This window comes from Tenrec ecaudatus, chromosome 6 (genome assembly GCF_050624435.1).
Source record: "Tenrec ecaudatus isolate mTenEca1 chromosome 6, mTenEca1.hap1, whole genome shotgun sequence".
NCBI lineage: Eukaryota > Metazoa > Chordata > Mammalia > Afrosoricida > Tenrecidae > Tenrec > Tenrec ecaudatus.
In genome coordinates, this window is record NC_134535.1 from 48,479,887 (window position 1) to 48,505,520 (window position 25,634).

The following is a 25,634-nucleotide window of genomic DNA, read 5'->3' on the forward strand; positions in this document are numbered from 1 at the left end:
TAATTGGATTTTTCCGTAAACTTTATGAACCCACTTCCTAAAAGCAAAACAATAAAAATAAATTATAGTAGGGACAATCTTTCAAGAGATGAGTGAACAAAGAACTGTGGAAACATCTCTGTGTTTCCAGTTAAAGGTGCCTTGCAGGCCTTCGGGGCAGACGTGCCTGCAGAAATGCTAGTTAAGCGGCTCATTTTTCGTGACCTGAGATGCCTCCATGGTGTGCATTCTCTCTCGCCTTTGACTACCCTCACTCTGGTTTCAACTTCAGCCGACTGACCTCCTTTCAGTCCTGTGTATTCCTCTGCACCTGACAGGCCATCGATCTACACTTATCTGCTGCAAGTTTAGCGGTTCGAAGCCATCAGCTGCTCCTCAAGAAAAAGATAATGCTTTCTGCGCCTGCAGAGTTGTAGTCCTACAACTCCCTCCCTGGCCTGTACGCTGTCCTGTAGGGCGTCCGTCCTGTGGGGCGTCCGTCCTGTAGGGCGTCCGTCCTGTAGGGCGTCCGTTGGCCGGGGGTGAGCACTTCCCCCACTGCTTACAAGTCTTACCTAGAACTCTGCTGCCAATTCCACAATGCCAGCTCCTCCCTGGCATCCCGAGTAATAATAACTATATTTGTTCTACATCTGTGTCGCAGCCTGTAGTGCTTTGTAAAACACCATCACTTCTTCATTTGTCTATGACCCGCAGGGCCTGTAAGTTCCCTGAAAACAAGAACAACCACTGCTTTGTAGCATTTCATCTCCCGTGTCCAGCTCGGCGCCTGGCACACATGGCTGCAGTGTCGTCCAGGAACAGGGGCTCTGTATGCAGAGCTGCAAGCCCACTAAATCCTCCACCATTGCATTGATTCCAACTCATATTGACCTTATATAGGGGTTTCTTTATGGGCACAGTTGCCCTCCTCTGTCTCCTGCCTGGCACCTGCTGGGATGAACAGCCAATGTTGCAGGCCGCCGGCCAGCACTTAGCCCACAATGCCACTAGGACTCCTGGCCCGGGATTCTGTGGCATGTACTGAAAAACAGCAAACAAATGGGGTGCTCACAGCAAGAGCTTGACAAGAGGAGGTGTCCAGAAATAAGTCAAAAGAGGTCAGATTTGTAAGAGGGCATTATGTAGCCCTGAGTTGTCTAAACTTCCCCTTATAGGCCGTTAGAAGCCAAAGGAGATTTTAGGCGGGGAAGTATGTGATTAGATTCATCGTTTAAGATAATCGCTCTGGTTCCAGTATGAAATAAAATAAGAGACCAACTTAAAGAACAGTTAGAAGCTGGTTCTGCACTACAGAGAAAAAGGAATGGGGCGTTCTTTCAGTACTGGCATGAGGGGGTTTCTGAGACGGGGTCTATAACACTTGGTACCTAACTGTGTGGGGACGTGAGTAGGAAAAAGAAGCTGGGGCTGCCTTGGGAGGCAGACTGGACGGAGATCCCAGCAGAGTGACATGAAAGAAAGGAGCGACTTCAGGACAACAAAATACTAAAGAGATTAGTTTGACACATGTTGATAATCTGATACACCTTGTGGACAAATCGGTAGAAAGTCATAATGTTCAGAGTTTGGGGCATGGATATTATTGACTTGTAGGTGTGGTTGGCACTGCCCATTAGACTACGGTGACGTCCAAGTTGTGTACTAAATGGCAGACTGTAAAAACCTGGCAGTGTCGTGTTGATTCCATAGTTTGTACCACTTTGGCAATCAGAATGACTACTTACAGAGAAAAATCTCAATTAAAGCTACTTCGGGCTTATTTATTTGAGATGTTTATATCAACTCCCACCAATTTATACTAAGCCAGAGATGGTAAAAAAAAATTATTGGTAGCACCTAGAGGCAAAAATGGCACTTGGGGACATAGGCTAGGTATTGGACTGCTAACGACAGGGTCAGCACTTTTAAGCCACCAGCTGCTCCGTGGGAGAAAGATGAGCTCTCTGCTCCTGTAAATGGGTGCTGTCTCAGAAACCCACAGGGGCAGTGCTGTTGTTGTCCTGTAGGGGCGGGATGAGTTAGAGTAAGCTCCTTTCCCCTTGGGTCTGAAGCTCCAGCTCGTTGAAGAGAACGTGTGGGTCTGCTGATTTGTGGATGCGATTGCGATGGCCCATTTTATGTTGGTGGCTTGCAATTTGTGTGCAAGAAAAGGCTTCTTATTAAGTTTAGTGCTGGATATGGAAGACATTCTAATTCTTAGATGAATGGATGATGGAATAACTATATTTGTGGCACAGATATGCGACACTTTGTGGAACTAATCACCTAGGAATCCCAATCCTCCTATTGTACTTCGTAAATACCAAAGTGAATTTTCTTTTTTTTTTTTAATTTTATTTTAACAATTTATTGGGGCTGATACAATTCTTTTCACAGTTCATACATATACATACATCAATTGTATAAAGCACATCTGTACAGTCTTTGCCCTAATCATTTTTTTCTCTTTTCTTCTTTTACATTTTATTAGGGACTCAAACAACTCTTACCACAATCCATACATATACATACATCAATTGTGTAAAGCGCATCCATACATTCCCTGCCCCAATCATTCTCAAGGCATTTGCTCTCCACTTAAGCCCCTTGCATCAGGTCCTCTTTTTTTTCCCCCCCTCCCTCCCCATTCCCCCCTCCCTCATATGCCCTTGGTAATTTATACATCGTTACAAAGTGAATTTTCAATGAGCTATTGACTGCAGTCACGCAGATAAAAAAGATTATCAAGGTATTTTTAATGGCCCTGCTTTGTATCATTTTCTCGAGACTCTGAATCTGACAATCCATAATGAGCCATAGAAGGAATTTTAAAGCTTGTGTCTGTGATTTGGTATTATAGAAATTATAGAAACGCTGAAAACACTTTTTACTTGGTACTGTCGAGCACCTGGCAGACAGGTACGTGCTTGGATTTTGGTTTCGGGTGGTGGCTTGAGGACGATGTGAAGAGAATGGAGGAGAAGCACTTCCCGTGACTGAAGAGAATGAACACCTTCACTACGCACTGGCAGCAACGTGCTCCATTCGAGAGCCCTGGTGAAGCAGCGGTTAAGCGCTGAGCTGCTTACAGGCAACCCCGTGGTTTAAACCCACCAGCGTCTCCACGAGAAAGAAATCCAGCAGGCCTTTTCTATGAAGGGTTATCACTGGTAGCGTTGACGGGGGCAGTTTTATTAAGTCCCATAAACCAAGCCCAAACTCACTGCTGTTGATTTGCTGCTGACGCACAGCAAGTCTCTAGAACTTGCTGCTGGAACGACCTCTTTGCATTTCTGAGACTTTAACGGATTATAGGAATAGAAAGCCCTATCTGTCTCCCAAGCAGCTGCTGGGGTTCCGAACTACAGACCCCAGGACTCCCCTCTTAGGTAAGTCTACAGGGCTGCTCTAAGTTGGAATCTACTTGATGGCAATGAGGGGGTTATTATTATTCATTAATTCACTCATCAAATATTTATTTACTGCCAAAAGCTGTACACAAAGAAAGAAATGGTCATTAAACAGACGAGCGTAAAGTCTTAATTAGCGTTCTGTACTTTATCATTAGGTTCTAATATCCATTGCAGTGGCTACGCAAACTCCCAGACAAAGGTCACAATTAAAAACAGGGGTGTCAAACTGGCAGCCCGCGGGCTGCATGTGGCCCCCAAGGTAATTTTTTGTGGCTCCTGATGCTCTGAAATATAATGAAAATAGAAAAGGTTGTTATGAAGAAAATAGCGCTTAGGGGAGATCAAATCAATACCGTACCCACAATTCCCCCATTAACCCTTTAACCACTGAAGACAAGTATTCACATGGCCCAGTGCCTTTCCTGGGTGCCTGTGGACGTGTATAAATGCGCTGACTCAGTTCCGGTGACGTCTGAAAGCCATGTGTCTGTCACTCTCAGTGTCACGTCATGTAAACAGATCCCAAGAGCGAAAAGGTTCAAAAGAGCACTCTGGGTTGCGCTGTTATGAATCGTACCTGGCGGCAGCGCTAGTTACCATTTTTAGAGGAAGCCATTACGATTGTGCATCACGTTTGTCAGCTGTCCAACATTTTGTGTTTTTTACCAGTTACTTTGTTATGTTTTCCGGTCACAACATAAGAAGTAAGTGAAAACTAGTAGGAGGAAAGCGCTGGCAAGTTTCTGGTAAAAAGAATAATTTTAATTTTATAAATACATTAAATAAAATAAATGTTTAAATAAAAACAATTATATAGTGCTTTAATTGTCCTATCCATGTTTATGAATCCTCATTTCAGAATATAAATTTAACAATGTTTGTCAATGTGATGTGGCCCATGTGAATCTTGCCTGCTGCACCAAATGGCCCATGTTTTAATTGTTTGACACCCCTGATTTGAGATTATAAAGAGACTGTTCCCCAGCTTTGTCTCCCCAAAGACATGTCAAGCATTAGGGGCTTTTTGTTAGCATATGGGGGGAGGTCAGATGCTTACAGACATCCACTTTCAAGACACTCAGTTGCCAGACTACTATGGTAGGCCACACTCCCTGTTGTTAGGGACAATGGACAGGCCTGCAGTCACTGATTTGATTCCTGTAGGTAGAGTTCACACCCTGCTGATAGTGGTCTCTACCAGTTGAGCCAGGGAACAGGTCCAACCAGCTCAGTTAGGCTGCCATGCTGAATCTAAGATCCGCCCATCTTGCCACATGTATACCCCCAATCCCTCCTCTTCCTATTGTGTGGATACCCCTAGACCACTCCCTTCCATTGCTGTATTACCTATAGCACAACTCTTTCCTATGATGTAGGTCTTCACCTATAATTAGGGGGCTTGCATGTCCCCAGAGAATATAAAAGACTTGGTTAGCATTAAATATTGCTCTCTCCACGTGCACCACCAAGTAAGGCTGGGGTGAGCATGCTACGATGAAATGTGTCTGACTCCATTATTTCAATCTCTCTCCTATCTCTCGTGTTCTCTATGGCTTTACTATAATCTTTACTTATTATTGCTGTAAAATTGTGCCTACTGGACCCATGATGATGTGTTAGGGCAGGTATCCTGACACCCCGGTTAAAAGGTTTATCTAGGAAGTTAACAAGTTTTGATACCTCAGTAAGAAATGTTCAGAGTTGCTTATCAGGACATGTTACAACCTCCTGCCAAATCTACTCATAAATGCCAAAGGGCACACCACTTTGCTTAATCTCCAGAGGCCAGCAATTTCTACTTCCCCAATTAAGTGCCCAGTGGAACCCCACTCCACAAGCCAACCTCCTGCACTCAGGTTTACGTACTCTGTAGTTTGGGAAATCCAATACTCTGTTACATACTCTGCCTCCTGGTTCTACTGATGCTCTGTTGATGTAACTGTCATCTGGATCCAGGAGGTTCAATGAACAAGGATCTTAGGATATGTTCCACTCCCGACTCTGGTAGTAAGATCTTTCCCCCTGCTTCTTACACGGCCCATTTTATACACAGCAGGAAGGTACTCCAGGGAGTCCTGTTCACTATTACTCACAAGTGAATCCTACCAGCATCTTCCTGCATCATCCTACCGTACCCTTGCAGGGAAAGGTCATTTGATGGAAGTTAGAAACTTGGGTTGAAAGAGCCACATTAACAAATTTACTACCCCTGCAACAAGAGATAAAGAAAAGGTAAAAGTGGATGTCAAAACAGACTCAGAAACTTGCTCTCAAATGCAGACTAATTAGAGCAAACTGAAGAGATGATGGGCTAATAAAGCTGAACAGAACCTTTCAAAGCACAGCTCAAGCAGAGGAAGTAAAGTATTGTGATAACATGTGCAAGGCCTGGAGTTAGGAGGCTTATGGAGTAGAACACACACCATAGATTTCAAACTGAAAACAAACGACAGCAACAAACCTACTTAAACCTCAAGTTTAAATATCGAAGGATTCTATGTGCAAAACGAGAGACAAGTTGTTGGGTGAATATTGGAAGTACCATGGACAACTACAGGACAAACAAATCTGTTTTGGGAAAAGTTGTTTCTTACGGGCAAGGATGGTGAGACTTGGGCTCAGGTACTTTGGACATATGGTCAGAAGAGGCCAGTCCCTGGAGAAGGACATCGTGCTTGGTAAAGTGGAGGAACAGTAAAAAAGAGGAAGGCTCTCAAGGAGATGGAGTGACACAGTAGCCAATGAGCCAATATTCACCTATTTAAAGAGGTAGCATATGATCAGGAGCGAATGGTACAGAAAGAAGTCCAGGCTGCACTGAAAGCATACACAAAAATCAAGGCTCCAGGAATTGATGGAATACCAACTGAAATATTTCAGCCAACTGTAGCAGCTCAGGAAATACTCACTCAACTATGTCAAGAAATTTGGGAGACACTCACCTGGCCAACTGACTGGGAAAGATCCATATTTATGCCCATTCTAGAAAAAGCGGACATAACAGATTGTCAAAATTAATGAACAATATCATTAATATCACTTGCAAGTAAAATTTTACTGGCGATCACTTAAAAATGGCTGCAAAAGTACAATGACAGGGAGCTGTCAGAATTCAGGCCAGCCTCAGAAGAGGACATGGGACATGAGCTATCATTGTTGATCTCATATGGACCTTGGATGACAGCAGATAGAACTAGAAACATATTTACTTGTGTTTTATTGATTGCAAAAGCATGACACTGTGTGGATTGTACTAGACTGTGGCTATCACTGAGCAGAATGGGACTTAGAGAAGTGTTCATTGTGTTCATGTAGAACTTGTCCGTAGACCAAAAGAGAGTCGTTGGAACAGAACAAGTGAAGACCACGTGATTTAAAATAAGAAAAGTTGTGTGTCTAGGTGGTATCTTTTCACCACACTTACTCAATCTGTATGCTGAGCAAATAATCTGAAAAAGAACTAGGCATCAGGATTTGGGGAAGGTATATTAATAACCTGTGACAAGCAATGACACAACCTTGCTTGATGAAAGCAAGGAAGGTTTGAAGCTCTTGATGTTGAAAATGAAAGGCCAGTGCCATCAGTATGGACTGCAACACAATGTAAAGTGCAAGTCTTCACAACTGCCCCTAAACACAGCAGGATAAATGAACACATGGAAGTTGCCCGGGGGGAGGGTGTTATTTTACTTGAATCTGCAATTAATGATCATGGAAGCAGTAATCAATAAATCACAAGAAGTACTGCATTGGGTAAATCTGCTGCACAAGACCTTGTTGAAGTGTTGAAGAGCAAGGAAGTCACTTGGAGGACTTAGGTGCGCCTGACCCAAGTCCTACTTACTAGAGTGGAGTCAATTCTGACTCACAGTCGTCCTTTACCACAGAGTTGAATTGCTCCCTTGTGGAAGTCTCACTCTTACTGCCTTCGAGTTGAGGTCAACTCCTAGTGATCCGACAGGATAGGGTAAAATTGCTCCTGTGGATTTCCAAGACTGTAACTCTTTATGGGCATAGAAAGCCCATTTATTCTTCCATGGAGTGGCTGGTAGTTTTGAACTGCTGACTTTTAGGATAGCAGCCCAACACATAAACACTAGTCACCAGTAGTTAGCCTAATATTTCTCCTTCTGAGAGGTTGATCAGTTTGAGCTGCTGAAGCTGTGATTAGCATTTGACTCGTAACCAGATCACCACCAGGGCTTCAATTTCAATCTTCTCATATGCATTGCCAAAGCTGGACCATGAATATGGAAAGATGAAGAAGAACTAATTTATTTGATTTATGGTACTATTGGTGAAGAAGCACCATGGATTGCCAGAAGAACAAGCACTTTTGTCTTGGAGGAAGTATAGCTAGAACACCCCTTAAAATCTGGGGAGACTTTCTCTCTCCTGTTTTGGACATGTTATTAGGAGAGACCAGTCTCTGGAAAAGGGCTGCTTGGTAATACAGTAGGTCGGAGAAAAAGAGGGATACCCTTATTGACTGCAACAGTGGGCTCAGATTAACAATTGTGAGGATAGCGCAGGATAAGGCAGGGTTTCGTTCTGCTGGACATACAGTTGTTATGAGTCAGAATCAGCTCAATGGCACCATGCAAAACTTACCTCTACATATCAGACTGAAAGAATGCAATGGTGATCAAAACCAGACAAATTCCGATCAAGGGAGTCACAGACTAGTGGAAATGGCTCATGTTAATCAAGCCATTATGCAAAATGTAAAATTGCTATTGCCATTGTACTAGAGCTTAAATTCTGAGCACCCCGGTTTGCAAAAGGCCAAGGATGGCAGTGAAAGCCTAAAGTCCATTTGTAGAGTACCCCCATAGATTAAGCCTTCATCGAGTTATTTCTGATCACCAACCAAGGCTGTAGACAATGTTGCCCTCGAGTGGAGCGCCTGGGAAAACAGATTACCTCCACCCCTTTGCAGGCAGCTCGGGGAGGGACAGTCTCTCCTGGGCCTGCCTGGATACAGTGTGACAGTGTCCTATGTTCCATGCCTTATTTGACTCATGGCCCAATTTTCTCATGCCAGCTTTACTTCCTGCTAATGGCCTCCCGCATCTGGATAAGGTGTCTGTGTCTTTGTCACTTTTAAGAGTTAATAGGTGTTCTTCTTAAATTATATTTAAGATTGGAGTCTCTTCAGCACCCTGAAATGGTATGGTAAAGGTCAACCTTAAACAAATTATGAGAAGTAATATTAGGAGCACTTGGTGGGTTTTGGGGGGGGGGGGTGGGGGTGGGCGATGGGGACTAGGATAAATAGAAAACATGTATCATGCTTTAGAGAATATTTGAACAGATTGTTGTAACAGAAATAACTAACACGACATGCTATTAAAGAAGATATAGTGTGACCAATTTGGTTTCACATAATAATATTCTCTTGGCAACATAAATATGATGTGTTACCAAGAGAGGAACGAGATCAATAAGCTATGAATGGTACATTTTAATTTTTTTCTCTCTTACTTTCCATTGTCACCATTGAATTGGAATAACAGAACTTGTCTTTCTTTCTTTTTCCCATTTAGATGTTGCACGAGCGATTGAGCTCCTGGAGAAACTGCAGGAATCTGGCGAAGTCCCGGTGCACAAGCTGCAGTCCCTCAAAAGGGTGCTACAGAGTGAGTTCTGCACCGCCATCCGCGAGGTATGACACCGAGATCGCAATGACTATGTCCAGCCAGATGTCTTTGAAATAGAACACAGGTTTTCTTCCACACAAACATTTGACAGCATTAGGATTAGAGTTACATCTTAACTTGCTGTTTTTAGTTCCTTAAACAGATGATACAATATGCTTCCACCTGCCGTAGTTCTGAATTAGAGTCTTAGGATTTGTGGGAGTGGCAAATGATGTGTTTACCTCAGCATGTGACTGCTACATTGCCATCTGGATGATTTGGTGGCAAATGTAGCCACGTGGAAATTCAGGTGGAAATGATGACAATTATTGGAGACAGAGTTATTCTTCAAAGAACTCTCAGCTAAATTGGTCAGAGGGAAATCGGAAAGAGTAACTGCCCAGGACCAAATGCATAGCTACTCAAACATGACGAATCAGTGCAACAATTGAAAATCAAAAAGGAGCCCTAAAATTACCTCTAAGGGCAATTTTTGTGATGTTTTCATCGGTGATGGTTTCAAGAAGACTAATTTGAACCAAGTGAATCGAAATGACTTCCAGAATTTTATACTGGCTTATGGTGGAAGGAATCAACTTGATGGCACCTGGTTTGGTTTGGGGGGTTGGTGATAGAATACACTATTCAATTAATATATTTAATTAGTGATAAGAGAGTGCACTTGAAAAAATGTGTTTATTGCTTTGTTCAGTAAGTTCACAATCTCCTCCCTAGTAGGTCATAAGTAATTATTTATTATAATAACATCTGTAAATTCAGCATATTTGCTCCCTTAATCGTCCCTAGAAGTGATTTCCCCACTGCCATCCTCTCTGAAGATGGGTGAGCCCAATGACTTTCCGGAGACTGTGTTGTTGCAGAAAATATATAACATGCACACACTTTGCTCAAGACCATTCTGGGCCATGGTGAGGGCATAAGACAGGCCATAACTGCCCCAGCGGTTTCCATGGCTGTAACTCTTCTGGGGCGGAGAAAGCCTCACCTTTCCCGACCAGCGTGACCAGTGACTTCCAACATGTAACCGCCACATGGCCAGGGTTCCTTCTACACCACACAGGGAATGTGTAAATTAAGCTTCTTTTCATTTTGCCACTCTATTAGGACTCTACCTGATGAGTCAGGCAACAAGCTGTGGCCTAAATAACCGCATGCCATTGTCCTTGTTGCTTGGTGCCGTCAAGTCCATTCTGACGCACAGCGACCCCGTGCACAGTAACAGGAAGCCCTGCACAGGACGGCGCCTACCTCGCCCTCGTCCATGTGCTTGAGCCCCCTGGCAGTCATGGGGTCAGTTCATTCCTTTGGGCACCTTCCTGCTCATCTTTTCCTTCTTCCTTCATTTTTTTGGCTGGGTCCCCTGTACGACTGTATGGATGGAGCATGACAAGGTTGTGCCCGCAAAGCCTGTGCCTTTCTTCAGGGCATCTGGACAGAGCCCCTCGATGATGGGATGTTCTCAGTGTGTTGGGGGATTGAGTTGAGGCAAAGACTCCACTGAGGGCCTCTCCCGTCCTCTACTTCCGTTGCTGGGGCTGGTGGTGCCAATGGGGGTGGGAGTGCTGGTGCTCTTATTACTTGTTGACCATGTGGACCATAAGATCGACCACTCTGTCACCATAACTCAATTCATTGTCATACCAGGAAATGAGCTTGACAAAGTGTCTGTGGAGGGAATTGCCAGTCCCAGTATCAAAGGTAGAAGAGTAGGTATTACTATTAAAGTCACAGGAGAACAACCTGATCCTCAGTGTAACCTAGGATACCCTTTAGGGGACCATCTGACGCCTGACGCCTGCTCCACCACCTTTTTGATGTTATCGTACTCGAAGCTTTCTCCAGACAGCAAGTGAGATCCACAACTGACCCAGTGGGGGTGGCGACATGGAAGGCCATGCCAGTGAGTTTCCCATTCAGCGCTGGGATAACCTTTACCAAATCTTGGCAGCACCAGTAGACGTGGGTATGATTTCCTGGTCCAATGTGGCCAAGTCAGTTTACTCTAACCTTCATCGTTGTGTCTCCAGATTCAGCTGGGACAGCACGAGGTGCAGCTGCCTGTCACACAAGGAGGAGCAGAGAGCCAGGAACCTCCTCTTTTTCACTGCCCCTCTACTGTACAAAGCACTGTGTTTCTCCAAGTACGGGTCTCCCCTGACAACATGTCCAAAGTATGTAAGGGGAAGTCTGGCCATCCTTGCCTCTAAGGAGCACTCTGGTCGTACTTCTTCCCAGGCAGTCAGTTTATACATTTAGCAATCCCATAGGGGTTTGGAAGCAGACCACCAGTCCATTTTTCCATGGCACCTTGGGGCGCATGTGAACCATCAGCCTTTTGGTTAGTGCTTGTGGTACAGTGAATGATGGCACATCTTAGCCATAGTCTTTGTAATCCCCACAAAATGACTGGAGGTCACCATGTGCATAGGATGTCTAGAATCCTAATGAAAGATTGTTCAGTTTTTCCATTCTTCTAGGTATAAGATAAGCCACTAAAAAAGTCGGGGGGAGGATCTTACTACCATCAAGAAAGAAGAGGAGGGATAGGGTCCTTTGAATCCTGAGATTCCCATGCTGAACCTGTTTGATCTAGGCAACATTGGTGATAAGTTGGAGAAGAAACAAGAAAGCAGAACTTAGACCCACAGCAAGATATATAATGGTGAGCTTGTTGCCCACAAAGCAAGTAGAGTGCCTTTGAGGCGGCGGCTTGCTTTCAGAGTTAAGCGCCCTTTGGGCATTTATCGGCAATGTCGAAGGAGCTGTGTAGCACCTGCTAACGCAAAGCAGACAGGAAAGGTTTATGAGGCTGAGAGGCTGGGGACCAGAACAGAGAAACGTTTGTTTGTGGGCATGGCTGGTCAGAGATATGTTGGATCAAAAAGCTGCATCCTTAACAAATCTGACCCTAAATTATAGCCTGTCATTTTCCATAATAATCCCATAATCATGAGTATTGTCCATTGAGTTCTGTGTAGCCATTTCAATGGAATGAACAGGCAGAGGAATACAGTGCTGTGTTAGTCTGGATTGACTAAAGAAACAAATTTATAGAGACACTCATATGTGTGTAAAAGAGAACTTGATATCAAAAAACAATTATATATTGAGAAAACCTCCAAGTCCAGTTCTGAGTGATCATGTCCATAAGTCTGATATTTGCCCATGTGTGATACCAGTCCATAAATTCCTCTTCAGACTCATCCAGCACTTGCAATGATGCTGAATGCCGGGAGGTGGCAAGTCAGTGGGTGAAAAGCCCTGGATGTGGGTTCAACAGACACATCCAGGTTTCTGGCTGCCATCAGCATGGTTCCATGTGGCTCGTCCACAGGAAGGAAGCAGGGGGGGAGTGTCACCCTCCTCCAGGGAGAAAAAGAGGAAGTTCCCAGAATCCTCATGAGAAGGCCACACCCACAAGGAATTATCATCAAGCTGTGACCTGACTGACAGGCTAGACTCCACCCTTACATTGTGTTTATCAAGTTAACATGAACTTATGTAACCACGACAGGTGTCATGCAAGGAACAAATGGCTTCAAAACTGATAAAGAAGGTTGGGAGGAGAGGCAAGTTTGAACTCCAACCTACAGGCTTAGTCCAATGGTTGAGGCGGAGCTGATGGCGAGTGTCCTCCGCCTTTGCGAAGTTGGCCGAGGTCAGATGCCTCTGCCATACCTCTTTCCCAGGAGTCAGTGCTGAACTGCTTGTGTCACCCAGAGATTCCTCCTGCAACTTTAATCATGAGTATACATGTTCTTCTCCATCAGTGTTGCTTATGTGTCAGCACTATGTGGCGAAGATCCAGATGATGGCTTAGTAAGAATCAAACCCAACTTTCTCACTCGGTATTTTAACTGTAGTCTACCCAGTTCAGTTCCAGCTGGAATTTTGGCTTATCCTGTGTAGGCGAGGAGCAAGCGGGTGCTTTCTACTCCTGTAAGCGTGACAGTGTCAGCAGCCCTCAGAGGCAGGGCTACGCTGCCTGGTGGAGTTGCTGTGAATGGGAACCGTCTTGATGGCAGTTAGCTTGTTTGTTTTCATTGCTTCTGCAGCATCTTTATCAGGCATAATGATTCTCGATTTAATTTTAGCTTATACTGATCATGTTGTCGTTAGGTGCCATTGAGTCAATTCGACCCATAGTGTCCTTACATAGAACAGAACGAAATGCTGCCGGGTCCTGTGGCAATCCTCACAGTGTTTCCCATGCCTGAGCTCACTGTTCCAGTCACAGAGTCAGTTCACCTCCAGGAGGGTCTTCCTCTCCTTCACTACCCCTCACTTGACCAAATGTGACGTCCTTCTGCAGGGACCAGTCTCTCCTGACAACATGCGCAAAGTATGTAAGACACAGTCTGGCCATCCTTGCCTCTAAGGAGCACTCTGGCCATACTTCCTCCAAGACAGATGATTAGTTTGTCCTTTTAGCAGTCTATGGCACTTTCAATAATCTTCTTCAGCTCCATAATTCAAATGCATTGATTCTTCTCTAGGCTTCCTTATTCACTTTCACATATACATATATATAAGGCAATTGAAAATACCAGGGTCAAGTCCACCTTAAAACTCAAAGTAACGTCCTTGCTTTACATACTTTAAAGAGATATTCTGCAGGAGATTTACCTGACTGCTGCTTCCATGAGCATTGATGGGATTCAAGGAAGACAACATCAACGTTGTCTCCATTTACCCTGATGCTACCTATTGGTCTAATTGTGAGGGTTTTATTTTTCTTTACATTGAGTTGTAATCCATCCTGAAGACTCAATTCTTTATCTTCACCAGCAAGTGCTCTAGGTTCTCCGAGCTTTCAGCAAGCAATGTCATATTATCTGCATATTGTAGGCTGTTAATAAGCCTTCCTCTAATTTTGATGCCACATTCCTCTTCATATAAACCTGTTTCTCTGACTATTTGCTCAGCATACAGATTGAATATTTATGGTAAGAGGATACAACCTGTCGTATGCCTTTCCTGATTTCAAATCATGCAATATTCCCTTGTTCCAGCCACATGTCTGCCTCTTGATCCATATGCTTTAGTCTGGGTAGACTAGAGAAACAAATTCATAGGCACTCATGTGTATAATAAAGAGCTTTAGATACAAGAGCAGTTGAATATTGAGAAAACATTCCAGCCCAGATCAAGTCCGTAAGTCCAATAAAGCCCATATGTCTGATACCAATCTATAATGTCCTCTTCAGACTCACAAAGCAAATGCAATGATGCCAAATGCAGGAGATCACAGAGCAGTGGGTGGGAAGACTTGTGGATCTAGTGGCATTGTAAGCATCTCAACACTGGCAGGGCTCCCCACAGGACTTCTCCCGCTCCAGAAGTCTGGCTCCATCAGCCCTTTTCCACGTGTCTTCTCCACATGGATGTTTCACAGGGAGTAAGCATCTGTCCCGCCTCCAGCGAGCTATTTATCTCCTTCATGCCTTCAAATGAGGTTTATCAATGTACTATCTGATTGACAAGATAGACTCCCCCCCTTCATTCGGAATCCTCAAATTGACACTAGATTATGTAACTACCACACCATATATCCATGTACAAGTTTTACATGAGCACAATGAAGTCTTCTGGAATTTCCATTCTTCTCAATGCTTTGGCATACACAAGTAAACATTGAACATAGCTAAAGTAAATTAAAATAATTTTATTCCCAAGTTTTGGCTTATGAATTTGTCCAAAGGATTTGTCTCAGTGTGTGAATTCTGACTCACTGCCTACCACTTACTGAGAGATATACAGGATATGTGGAAACCCCAGGACATCTTATAGATGAACAATCTGTAGTTGCTTTATAGATGAAGACAAAATCCCCTATACACTTCTCTCTTTCCTCACATAACCCTACTCCCCTGAGATTAACTGGCTCATATTTCCTCTTTAGACATCTCTGGTTAGTACTGTAAGTTAGTATTCTGCCTGCCACCGAATTAACCAGAAAATATCTAATATATTCCCAGTTCTCTGCATATGCAACTCATGATCAATGCAGTCTCTACTTTCTTGGAAATTACATTTCATTTTGAGGAATTTATGATCAACAAGTACATATGGAAAACAATATCAGAGGATTAAAAGACAATGGTTAAAAAAATTAAGTAGGATTAGAGGAAGAGATATGACTTTTTAGTTGATATGTTTGAAAAATAAACAAAATGTAGAATAGGACAGTCAAGCTAATTTGAAGGGAAATCAGGCTGCATATAAAAAATCACAAGTGCAAAGACCTAGAGACAAAACTGATCTTAGTCTATATTAGGAACACCACAAAATCCAATGTATCATTGGGCTTCTACTCAAGTACTCCCTCAATGCAAGAATACTTTGTTCTCATAACCTGGCTTTCTGTGCTGCTCACCTTCCCGACATGATTGCTGAAGACAACATGGGTGCATAAGCAAATGTGGTGAAGAAAGATGATGGTGTCCAGCTATCAAAAAATATAGCATCTGGCGTCTTACAGATAAACAAGCAGGCATCTAGCTGAGAAGTAACCAAGCACACATGGAAGAAGCAAACCAGCCTGTGCAATGAGGACCCCAATTCTACCTTACAGATCATGTTCAGGGGTACAGATAAGATCTGGAGACACCGGGAATCCAGGACAGGTAAACCTCTCAGGACCATTAATGAGAGTAGCGATAGCAGAAGGAGAAGGGGAAGGTGGGGGGAGAAAGTGGGGACTGATCACAATGATCTGTATACTACCCCTTCCGAGGGGGATGGACAACAGAAAAGTAGATGAATGGAGACCATTGGTCAGTGTAAGACATGAAGAAAAAAATGTAATTATCAAGGATTCATGATAGAGGGAAGGGAAAAATGAGGAGCTGATATCAAGGGTTCAAGTAGAAGAAAATGTTTTGAAAATGATGTTGGCAACATATGTATAAATGTGCTTGACACAACGGATGGATGAATGGATTGTGATAACAGTGGTACAAGGCCTAATAAAATTATTATTTTTTTTAAAAGCCAATGTATCTTGACAAGGAATAAACTAGGTAGGGTCTATGGAAGCAGCCGGTGACCAGATAAGATAGAGTCACAGGTTCCATTAGGAACTTGCATGTATTTTATGCCACTGAGAGAAGAATAAAAGGTGGTGCAAGAATAGAAGCAAGAGAGGCCCAATGGCCCTTTTGTATATATCAAGAGAGGCCCAAAGCCCCTTTTGTATATATTTTTTAAAGCTTACCTCAGCGGATTCATGTTGTACTTGTCCTGTGCTTGGCTTACTAATATGGCAAAGAAAGCTGATGGTTCCCAGCTATCAAAATATATAACATCTGGGGTCTTGAAGGCTTGAAGGTAAACAAGCAGCCATCCAGCTCAGAAGCAACAAAGTCCACATGGAAGAAGCACACCAGCCTGTGTGACCATGAGGTGCTGAAGGGATCAGTTATCAGGCATCAAAGAACAAAAACTCATATCATTGTGTGCTCACCTACCTGATAAGATTGCTGAAGACAAATGGGTACATAAGCAAAAGTGGTGAAGAAAGCTTATGGTGCCCGGCTATCAAAATATATAGCATCTGGAGGTCTTATAGGCTTGAAGGTAAACAAGGTGCGATCACAAGGTGTCGAAGGGATCAGGTATCAGACATCATCAGAACAAAAAAAAATCATATCATTGTGAATAAGGGGGAGTGTGGAGTGGAGACCCAAAGCCCAGCTGTAGGCAATTGTACATCATTTTACAGAAGGGCAAGGGTCACGGGGAGTAGACGAGCCAGTCAGGGTGCAGTGTAGCAATGATGAAACATACAACTTTCCTCTAGTTCCTAAATGCTTCCCCTCCCACACCCCATTATCATGATCCCAATTCTACCCTGCAAATCTGGCTGAACCAGAGGATGTACATTGGTACAGATAGGAATCGGAAACACAGGGATACCAAGACAGATGATCCCTTCAGGACCAGTGGTGAGAGTGGCGATACCTGGAGGGTGGAGGGAGAATGGGATGGAAAGGGGGAACTGATTACAAGGATCTACATATAACTTCCTGACTGGGGGACAGACAACAGAAAAGAGGGTGAGGGGAGATGTTGGATAGTGTAAGATATGACAAAATAATAATTTATAAATTATCAAGGGTTCATGAAGGAAGGCGGGGTGGGGAGTGAGGGTGGCAGAATGAGAAGCTGATGCCAGGGGCTTAAGTGGAAAACAAATGTTTTGAGAATGATGAAGGCAATGAATGTACAAATATGCTTTACACAATAGATGTACGTATGGATTGTGACAAGAGTTTTCTGAGCCCCTAATAAAATGATTTTTTTAAAAAGAGAGAGAGGCCCATAGGAAAACAATTGACTAGAAACGATGATATTTTGGACAAAAGTTGCAGCAGTGCAAACAGTCAAATTCAGTCTTGGGTGTGTGTGTGTGATTTTATTGTTACATAATGAATTGTGCCCCACCCCCAGAAAAATATCCAGTGTAAATCCTAACCTTTATTCTTATGATTATCATCCCATTCGGAAATCAATTGTCTCTTTTATGTTAATGTGGTAGGATCAGTGTAAGATATATTTTGAGTCCATTTCTCTTAAGATATAAAAGAAATGATATAAGCAAAGTAGCAAGCAGAGATGGAGAGATACCAAACCACATGAAGAGTATGAAAGAGCAAAATTTCAGAAAGACAATGACCTTCCTCCGGAACCCACAGAGAGCAAAAGTCTTCTCCTAGATCCAGCACCCTGACTTCAAGCTTCTGGCCTCCTGAACCAGAGAGAATGCATTTCTATTTATTAAAGTCACGCTTGTGCAGCATTTTGTTTATAGCAGCACTAGATAACTGAGAGTCAACTGAGAACACAGGGTTTTGAGCAAGAGAAGAATAATCATTCTCTTTTTTCTCAAAGTTGGAACTGAACAATGGGGAAAATGATAAAGAGATGAGAATATTTTGGGATGAAATGGGTATAGCAAACATTATCAAGAGCTCTGTTTCTGGCATAGTACATTTGTGCTGCTGTTTGGACAGCCAAGTACGGAGGGCTAGTGGCAGTTGGCTTTAAATCTGAAACCTTTGGGAGAAGCCAGATCTGGAGATATAAAGGTGATATAGTTACTGCTGAAGTAAACATACTTTCTACTTAGAAGCAAATACTTCGTGGCAGTGAGTCCCTTAAAAAGCAGTTACTAAGAAAAAAAGTGAATACGTAAAGAAGAAAACAAATATGAGTAATTGATAAAGATTTAATACATTAATCTTACAAACCCTGCCAATGATTAGGTAAGTGTGGTGTCTTTAGTGGTCCCCTGAAGGCTACCTCTACAGTTGATAGGCAATTCAAAATCACAGGGAAAGGAGGTGGTTTTATTTTGTTTTTACATTTCACAGATTTGGAACGATAGCATTAATGTTACGCACACAGAGAAAACATGATCTTAGTAATCATTTTGTTCAAAAGGCGATGCATGTTACAGAGAGATATTGTTGGTTGGCTCAGGAGCACAATTTCATCTCATTAGCTAAGATTTCACAACAGCTGCACATTTGTATTTAATTGTATTAGCTGCGCAACAGCTACAACTTGTATTTAATCCTGCAGTTCTAAAACACGTATTTATTGTGTTGCTTTACATTTCCAATTCATTAGAACTCTCAGTGGTACAAAACTAGCCCTTGGGTGTGGGGAGTAACCATAGAAGAGCAAGATGTGTAGGGCAGCGCTGCTACTGACAAGTTCGGCAGTTCAAACATGTGCTAGGAGGATCTGCTGCCGGACAAGTGACTTCAGAAGGTAGAAGGGAGCATCCAACTAGAAAGCATGATAGTGAGTATCTGAAAATGAATGTCTATTGATTCAGGAAGATTACGCTGGCATGACGCCTTTGAAGTTTTGGTTCCTTATTTAAGCCATTCTCAGAATCTCTGTAATTGCATTATTTGAGGTATCAGAAATACTTGCTATGCAACAATTTCTAGTGTGAGAGTTATACATCTCTCATGAAAGATGAAGAACAAAAACAATAGTCACATTTTTCTTAGTTCTACTTACAGATGCAAAAACTGGAATAGGTTACATAATCACCAGCAGGTGAGTGGTAATTTGTAATACCCAAATTACTCTCAAAAAGAAAGCAGAGCAAGCTAGCCCCGAAACTTTCATATGGACATATATCAGTGTCACCGTGATTGTTGTCTGTTGAGTCAGGGACACCGTTTGTTTTACATTTGGATGAAATCACTGAATCAACTCTTCAAAAGGTGGTGTTATTAGGTGCCATTGAATTGGTTCCAACTCATGGTGAATCCATGGACAACAGAATGAAATACTGCCTGGTCCTGCATTGTCCTCACAATGCTCTTATATTTGAGCACATTGCTGCAGCCACTTTGCCAATCCATCGCATAGAGGGTCTTCCTCTTTTTTGCTGCCCCTCTACTTTACGAAACATGACAGCCTATGCCAGGGACAGGTCTCTCCCGAGAATGTAGTTTGATAAAACATAATTAGTTAGTTAACTAATTAATTCTAAAATTAATTAATACTACAATTATTCTTAAAGTAAGTCAGGATATTTCTTTGGCTAACTTTTTCCTGTAATACCAAAGACCTAAACTCATTGATTCAGGGGCCCAAAAAAATTGCATTGAACTTAGGGCAAATGGATAGATATATATGTTTACATAAAGAAAGACATTGCTATATTAATAAATAAGCTTCAGTTGAATGTCGATCATAACATAGCCTTTTTCACAGAAAACAGATAATGGTAGTGTAGACTTTTTTACATTTTATTATCGAAAGGTTTCTAAGAATTTGTGATCACTAATTAAACTGCACCAACTCCGTGCACGTGTTTTCAGAGTACAAGGCAGAGAAATGAGCTGCATGTAATAATTTGCTACCTTTCTCTGATGAGATGCACTTGGTGACAAGAAGAAGGCACATACAAGCTTTTGAATAACGAATGAAACAGCATTATTATATAGTTACTAAAGACTATTTTTTAAGATAGTTTTTTAAAATACTTTTATTGGGGACTCTTACATCTCTTATCACATTCCATACATTCCTCTAATGTGTCAAGCACATATGCACACATACCACCATCTTCATTTTCAAATCATTCTCTTCCCACTTGAGCCCCTGATATCAACTCCCCATTTCTTCCCCCTCCCTCCCCAGCCCACCCAACCCTTATGAACCCTTGATAAGTTAGAGATTATTTTTTCTATATAATTACATCATCCTCCTTTGCCCTTCACCCACTTTTCCATTATTTAACCCCCTGGGAGGGGGGTTCTAGATTGATGCTTGTGATCAATTACCCCTTTCTCCCCTCACCCTCTCCTAAACCTCCTGGTATCTCTACTCTCCTGGTTGGCCCTGAGGGGTTTATCTATCCTGGATTCCCTATGTTGTGGGCACTTATCTGTAGCAGTGTGCACAATCTGTCTAATCCTGTTTTTAACGTAGAATTGAGGTCATGATAGTGGGTTAAAGGAAGCACCAAAGAGCTAGAGGAAAGTTGTATGTTTCACTGGTGCAATACTGCACCCTGACTGGCTCATCTCTTCCCTGTGACCCCTCTGTGAGAGGATGTCCAATTGTCTATAGATGGGTATTGGTTCACCACTTCATGCCACCACCACACCCAGTCACCCCCATTTACCTTGGGCATGGTTTTATTCTGGGTCTTAGATGCCTGATCCCTGGTCCTATCAACACCCCATGATCACACAGGCTGGTGTGCTTCTTCCATGTGGGCTTTGTTGCTTCTGAGCTAGATGGCCGCTTGTTTATCTTCAGTCATTTAAGACCCCAGATGCTATAGCTTTTGATAGCCAAATACCCTCAGCTTTCTTCGCCACATTTGCTTATTCACCGATTTTGTCTTTAGCTGTCATGTTAGGAAGGTGAGTATCACAGAATCCTGGTTTGTTAGAACAATGTGTTCTTGTGTTAAGGGAGTACTTGATTTGAAGCCCAATGTCCATCTGCCACCTTAATTCTTAACATATAGATATGAGTACATAGTTTTATTTCCCTCTCATTATATGTCTATGCCTGTGTTTAGGCCTCTATAAATGTCCCTTGCCTCCTTGTTCTTTCCTCTGTTTCCTTCCCTCTTGTCCCACCATCATTTTCAGCCTCCATTCAGGTTTAGTAATTCCTCGCTGCTACATTGCCCTTGATTGAGCCCCTCTAGGCATCCTATGGCCTTCCTTCCATTGACTTAGCTTACTTGTCCCTGGGCTGGTCCTCCACCCGCCCACTTCCTTTCTTCCATCTCCCCTTCTCCCATATCCCCCTCCGCCCCCTCTCCCCACCCCATCTCATTCTTTTTATCTCCAGATTATTTATCCCGCCTATCTCATCTAGATCGACGTGTAGATACATTAATAAGTGCAAAAACCAGGCAAAGCCAAATAAAACAAAGAAAGTCAAAACCAACAAAACAATAACAACAGCAGAAAGCAAGAGCAAAATAATAATAACAAAAAGAAAGTCACTGACAAAAATGGAAAAGCCTATAAATAGATCAAGGGCTGTTTGTTGGCCTTAACCAGTGTTTTCCAGTTGAGTCTGATGGGATGCCACACTGTTTCCAAAGTCTATTTTTGGTGTTCCTGGGGGTTTCATCACTCTGCTCCCCTGCTGCTCTGCTGCGTGCCCTCAGTGCCTCGCCCCACGTGATGGGGCAGACCGTGCACTCTTCCTGCACTGTGTCTCCAGCGCTGTCCCCCATCGTACCATGGTTCAGTGAGGGACTCCGTGTTGTGTGGTGGGGCTGGCCCTACAATCCTCCCAGTGCAGTGTCTGCTCCAAGCAGGATGTCATCCTTTGGGCTTGGTGGGCCAGGGTGTCCTCCCCTCCCTCTCCATCCTTTTGTTACTCTCCTGTGTGCTCTAATTCAACACGCCCCTCTCACCGTGCTGTAGCCCAGTGCTGTCTTCTGAAGTGCATTCTTCTGAGGGGTGGGGGGAGCCCACATAGTTAGGATTGGGGCCAGCACCACAGACCTCTCTATTGGTTCCTGGTACATGCTGATATGTTGTATTCATGTCTTGGTGCATCGGGTGGAAGCCTGGTCTCTCTCTCCCTCTCCTGTGGAGATATAAACTGTCCCGTTGGGTGGATTAATAGCCTGCTCCTCTCTAACCCATGTCTCTCCCCCCCCCCTCTTTCTTTCCCCCTCTTATTTGGTTGGCTGCCATATGTATCCCTGCATTGGGTTTGGCCCCTGCCACAGTTGCTGGACCTCACCTCAGGGATGTATGTATATAGTAGTAGCATTTCCCCTATGCCCCGTTTTATTTTTGTTTGCTTTGTTTTAAGCTTACCTCAGTGAACTCATGTTGTTTTTGTCCTATTGTGCTTCTCTCACTTCGCTTAGCATGAAATCCTCCAGTTCCTCCCATGCGGCAATCTGCTTCATGCGTTCATCACTGTATTTTAGGGACATGGAGTACTCCATTGTATGTATATACCAGTTTTTTGATCCATTCGTCTGTTGATGGAAATTTGGGTTGTTTCCAACTCCTTGCAATTGTGAACTATGCCGTGATGAACATCGAAGCACAGATGTTTGGCTGTGGTTTGTTTCTTAGATCTTCTGGGTATATGCCCAGTAGGGGGATTGTTGGGTCTTATGGTAGCTCAATCTCCATCTGTTTGAGATATTGACAGATCGATTTCCATAGTGGCTGTACATACCTACAGGATCACCATCAATGAATGAGAGTTCCTATCTTACCACAGCCCTCCAACACTTGTTACTTTCTGCATTTTTGAATTGGGCTATCTTTGAGGGTGTTAGGTGGTATCTCATAGTTGTTTTAATTTGAATTCTCTTATGACTAATGATCAGGAACATTTTCTCATATGTTTATTGGCCATTTGGATTTCTGCCCCTGTGAAACTTCTGTTCATGTTCTTTGCCCACCTCCTCAGTGGGCAGTTAGCTTTTTTCTTATTGTAAGCTTGTAAAGTTTTATAGAGTTTAGTAATGAGGCCTTTGTGTGATGTGTCCTTGCTAAAGATGTTTTCCCTGTCTGTGGGCTCTCTTATTACTCTCTTGGTGAGTTCTTTCGATGTACTCAGGTGATTTATCAATAAAGACTATTTTGGTGGTTTTCAGCACATTCAGTTTTAAGCTCACTATTAATTAGCTTGAATGACCTAAACATTTAAGTAAGAGGTTGAAATAGAAGACTTTTAAAATATTGGTTTTGTATAATACAATTTTCTAAGAGAGACAAATTCAAATACAAATAGCTCAATTACCCAGATATGGACTTTCCCCAACATTTGATATTCTTTATGACTCAGAGAAAGAAATCAATGCTTTATGAGTGATCATATGTTAACACGACACTCAACTTCTGCAACAAAACACTAAGAGATTCTTGCCATAACGGAGTAACCAAATGTGGAACTAGCAATCAATGAAGATTTAGGTCGACGTCTTCCGAATTTGAAACTATTCTTCAGGAGGATGTGCTCATTGAGTTGCTAACAGTGGTCTTCTCTGAGGATGTACTCTGAAATGTCCAACTGCCATATGTGGATTGGAATGCAAATACAGAACCTTACACAGTCACCAAAAACTCTCTCTTGCTAATTGGAAGATATTGTATGATAGTATTTTCTAAGTAGCAATATAAAATAAGAAAACACACTGACTTGATAAGGAGTTTGATGATCATTTTTTGGTAGTCAGACTCTTCACAAATACTCCAGAGTTATAGTTCATTTGCTCATGGTCTTCAATCAGACATTGTAACAGACTGATGTACAGATGGGAATTATGACCACAATGCCTCTCACCAACCATAGATGAGAATATCACTATGAGGCTTTCTCTTCTATTACAGAGACAAGGAAAGTAAAAAGATCAGTGTTGTAGCTAAGTTGACCAATGTTTGAAGATCAATCCAATCATTATTTTTCACGTCTTTGCCATTCGATACTAATGGAATGAAACAACAACAGCCCCCTGTGATCCTGAGAACTAGAGATCATGCATGCAAAGCCACCTGGAGAGGCCTTCACTGTCTACCACCCAATAAATGCACAATCTAGAGATAGAATTATTATCACAAATGTGGGGTGTCCATTATTGTCCCTAGGTCTAGTGTTTTGGTGAGGCAGGACAAGGATAATGGATGGGGAAAATAAATGCTAGTTTCTATCAGGTTATCCTAAGAAAGCATTTCAGACTAATAAACAGATTTGTCTTCCCCACCAATGATCACAAAAGAAAATAAATTGAGCCATTGCTCTCAAATACCAATATTATATGGAAAATAGTCCTTTGATACAAATTTTTTTCACCCGAGTGTTGTTCTGTACATCAGTTTAATTTCTCATCATTGAATCATAATCAATATTATAAGAGAATCAATTCTTAAAGAAGGACATCTTGATTGGTAAAGTATAGGGTCAGCGAAAAGAGCAAAACTCTTAATGGGATCATAATAGCTGCAATGATCAGTTCGAACATAGCAACTCTTTGCACAGAGCTGAGGTGGTGCTTTGTTCTGTTGTGTATAGTGGGGTTAATATGAGTCAGAACCAACTTGATTGGCACCTAACATCAGTAACAAAAATTGTTAACTCGATAACAGAAAATGGATTGAAAAATACCCAAAGATATCTTGAAAGTGAGTCAATAGGGAAAAGATTAACCAGGATAAAAATAAGCAGAAGAAAGAAAACAGACACTGAAAATCAGTCAGAAAAAACAAACAAGGAAGGAATGCAGATGTAAAATAAGAAGGAGGCCAAGTGGAAAGGAAGAGTGAGATATAGACAAGAAGTAATGGATTGCTGAACCTTGGCTTAATATCGTATAATGAAAGAACATTACAGAGAGTCAAAAGTAATAGTGATATTGATTCAGATAAACTTGAATTCCAATCCATACTTGATACTTTATCATCTGATCTCTTATGAGTTACTTAGTCTGTGATTTTAATATTACCCTTAAAAAGCAGAAAATGAGTGTAATTTATGAGCTATTTAGAAGATTAAATTAAATAAGAAAACATGCATAAAATGCTTTGACAAATGCAATGGCTAGGGAAAATAGTAATAACTCATGAAATCATAGCTAGATTCAGCAAAGTGACAGGAACAAGAAAAAAAATCAGTCTAATTCCTCTACACATAGAATTCTGAAAAAGAAATCAATAAAACAATATGATTGATAATGTCCATCAGTGAGATGAAATACTTAGGCGTAAACCTAAGAATGGAACAGACTTACACAGAGAAAACTATAAAACACTATGCAAAAAAGGACACTTATATACATACTATATTCATAAATCGGGAGACAACTGAAAATGTCAATGCTTTCCAAAGCAATCTACAGAAAAGTGCATTCCTGATCCAGATCCTACCAACTTTCATTAGAGATGAAAAAACCAATCACCATCTTTATACGGAAAGAACAGATACCAGATAAGTAAAGCAATACTTAAAAAGATCAAAATTGGAGGCATTACACTTACTAATCTTAGAACTTGTTCTTCAACCGCATAAAACCTAAGTAGCTTGGCACTATTACAAGGACAGACATGAAGATCAA

General features: G+C 42.2%; 1 protein-coding gene across 1 annotated transcript in view; it reads left to right on the forward strand.

The window, feature by feature from the left end:
* The window catches only part of LIN7A (lin-7 cell polarity scaffold A), a 245,494-nt gene that overhangs the window by 93,726 nt on the left and 126,134 nt on the right, over positions 1–25,634 (forward strand). The window contains exon 2 of the mRNA XM_075551225.1: positions 8,942–9,060. Coding sequence (XP_075407340.1) covers positions 8,942–9,060 — 119 coding nt within the window. The remainder of the gene's footprint in view (positions 1–8,941; positions 9,061–25,634) is intronic.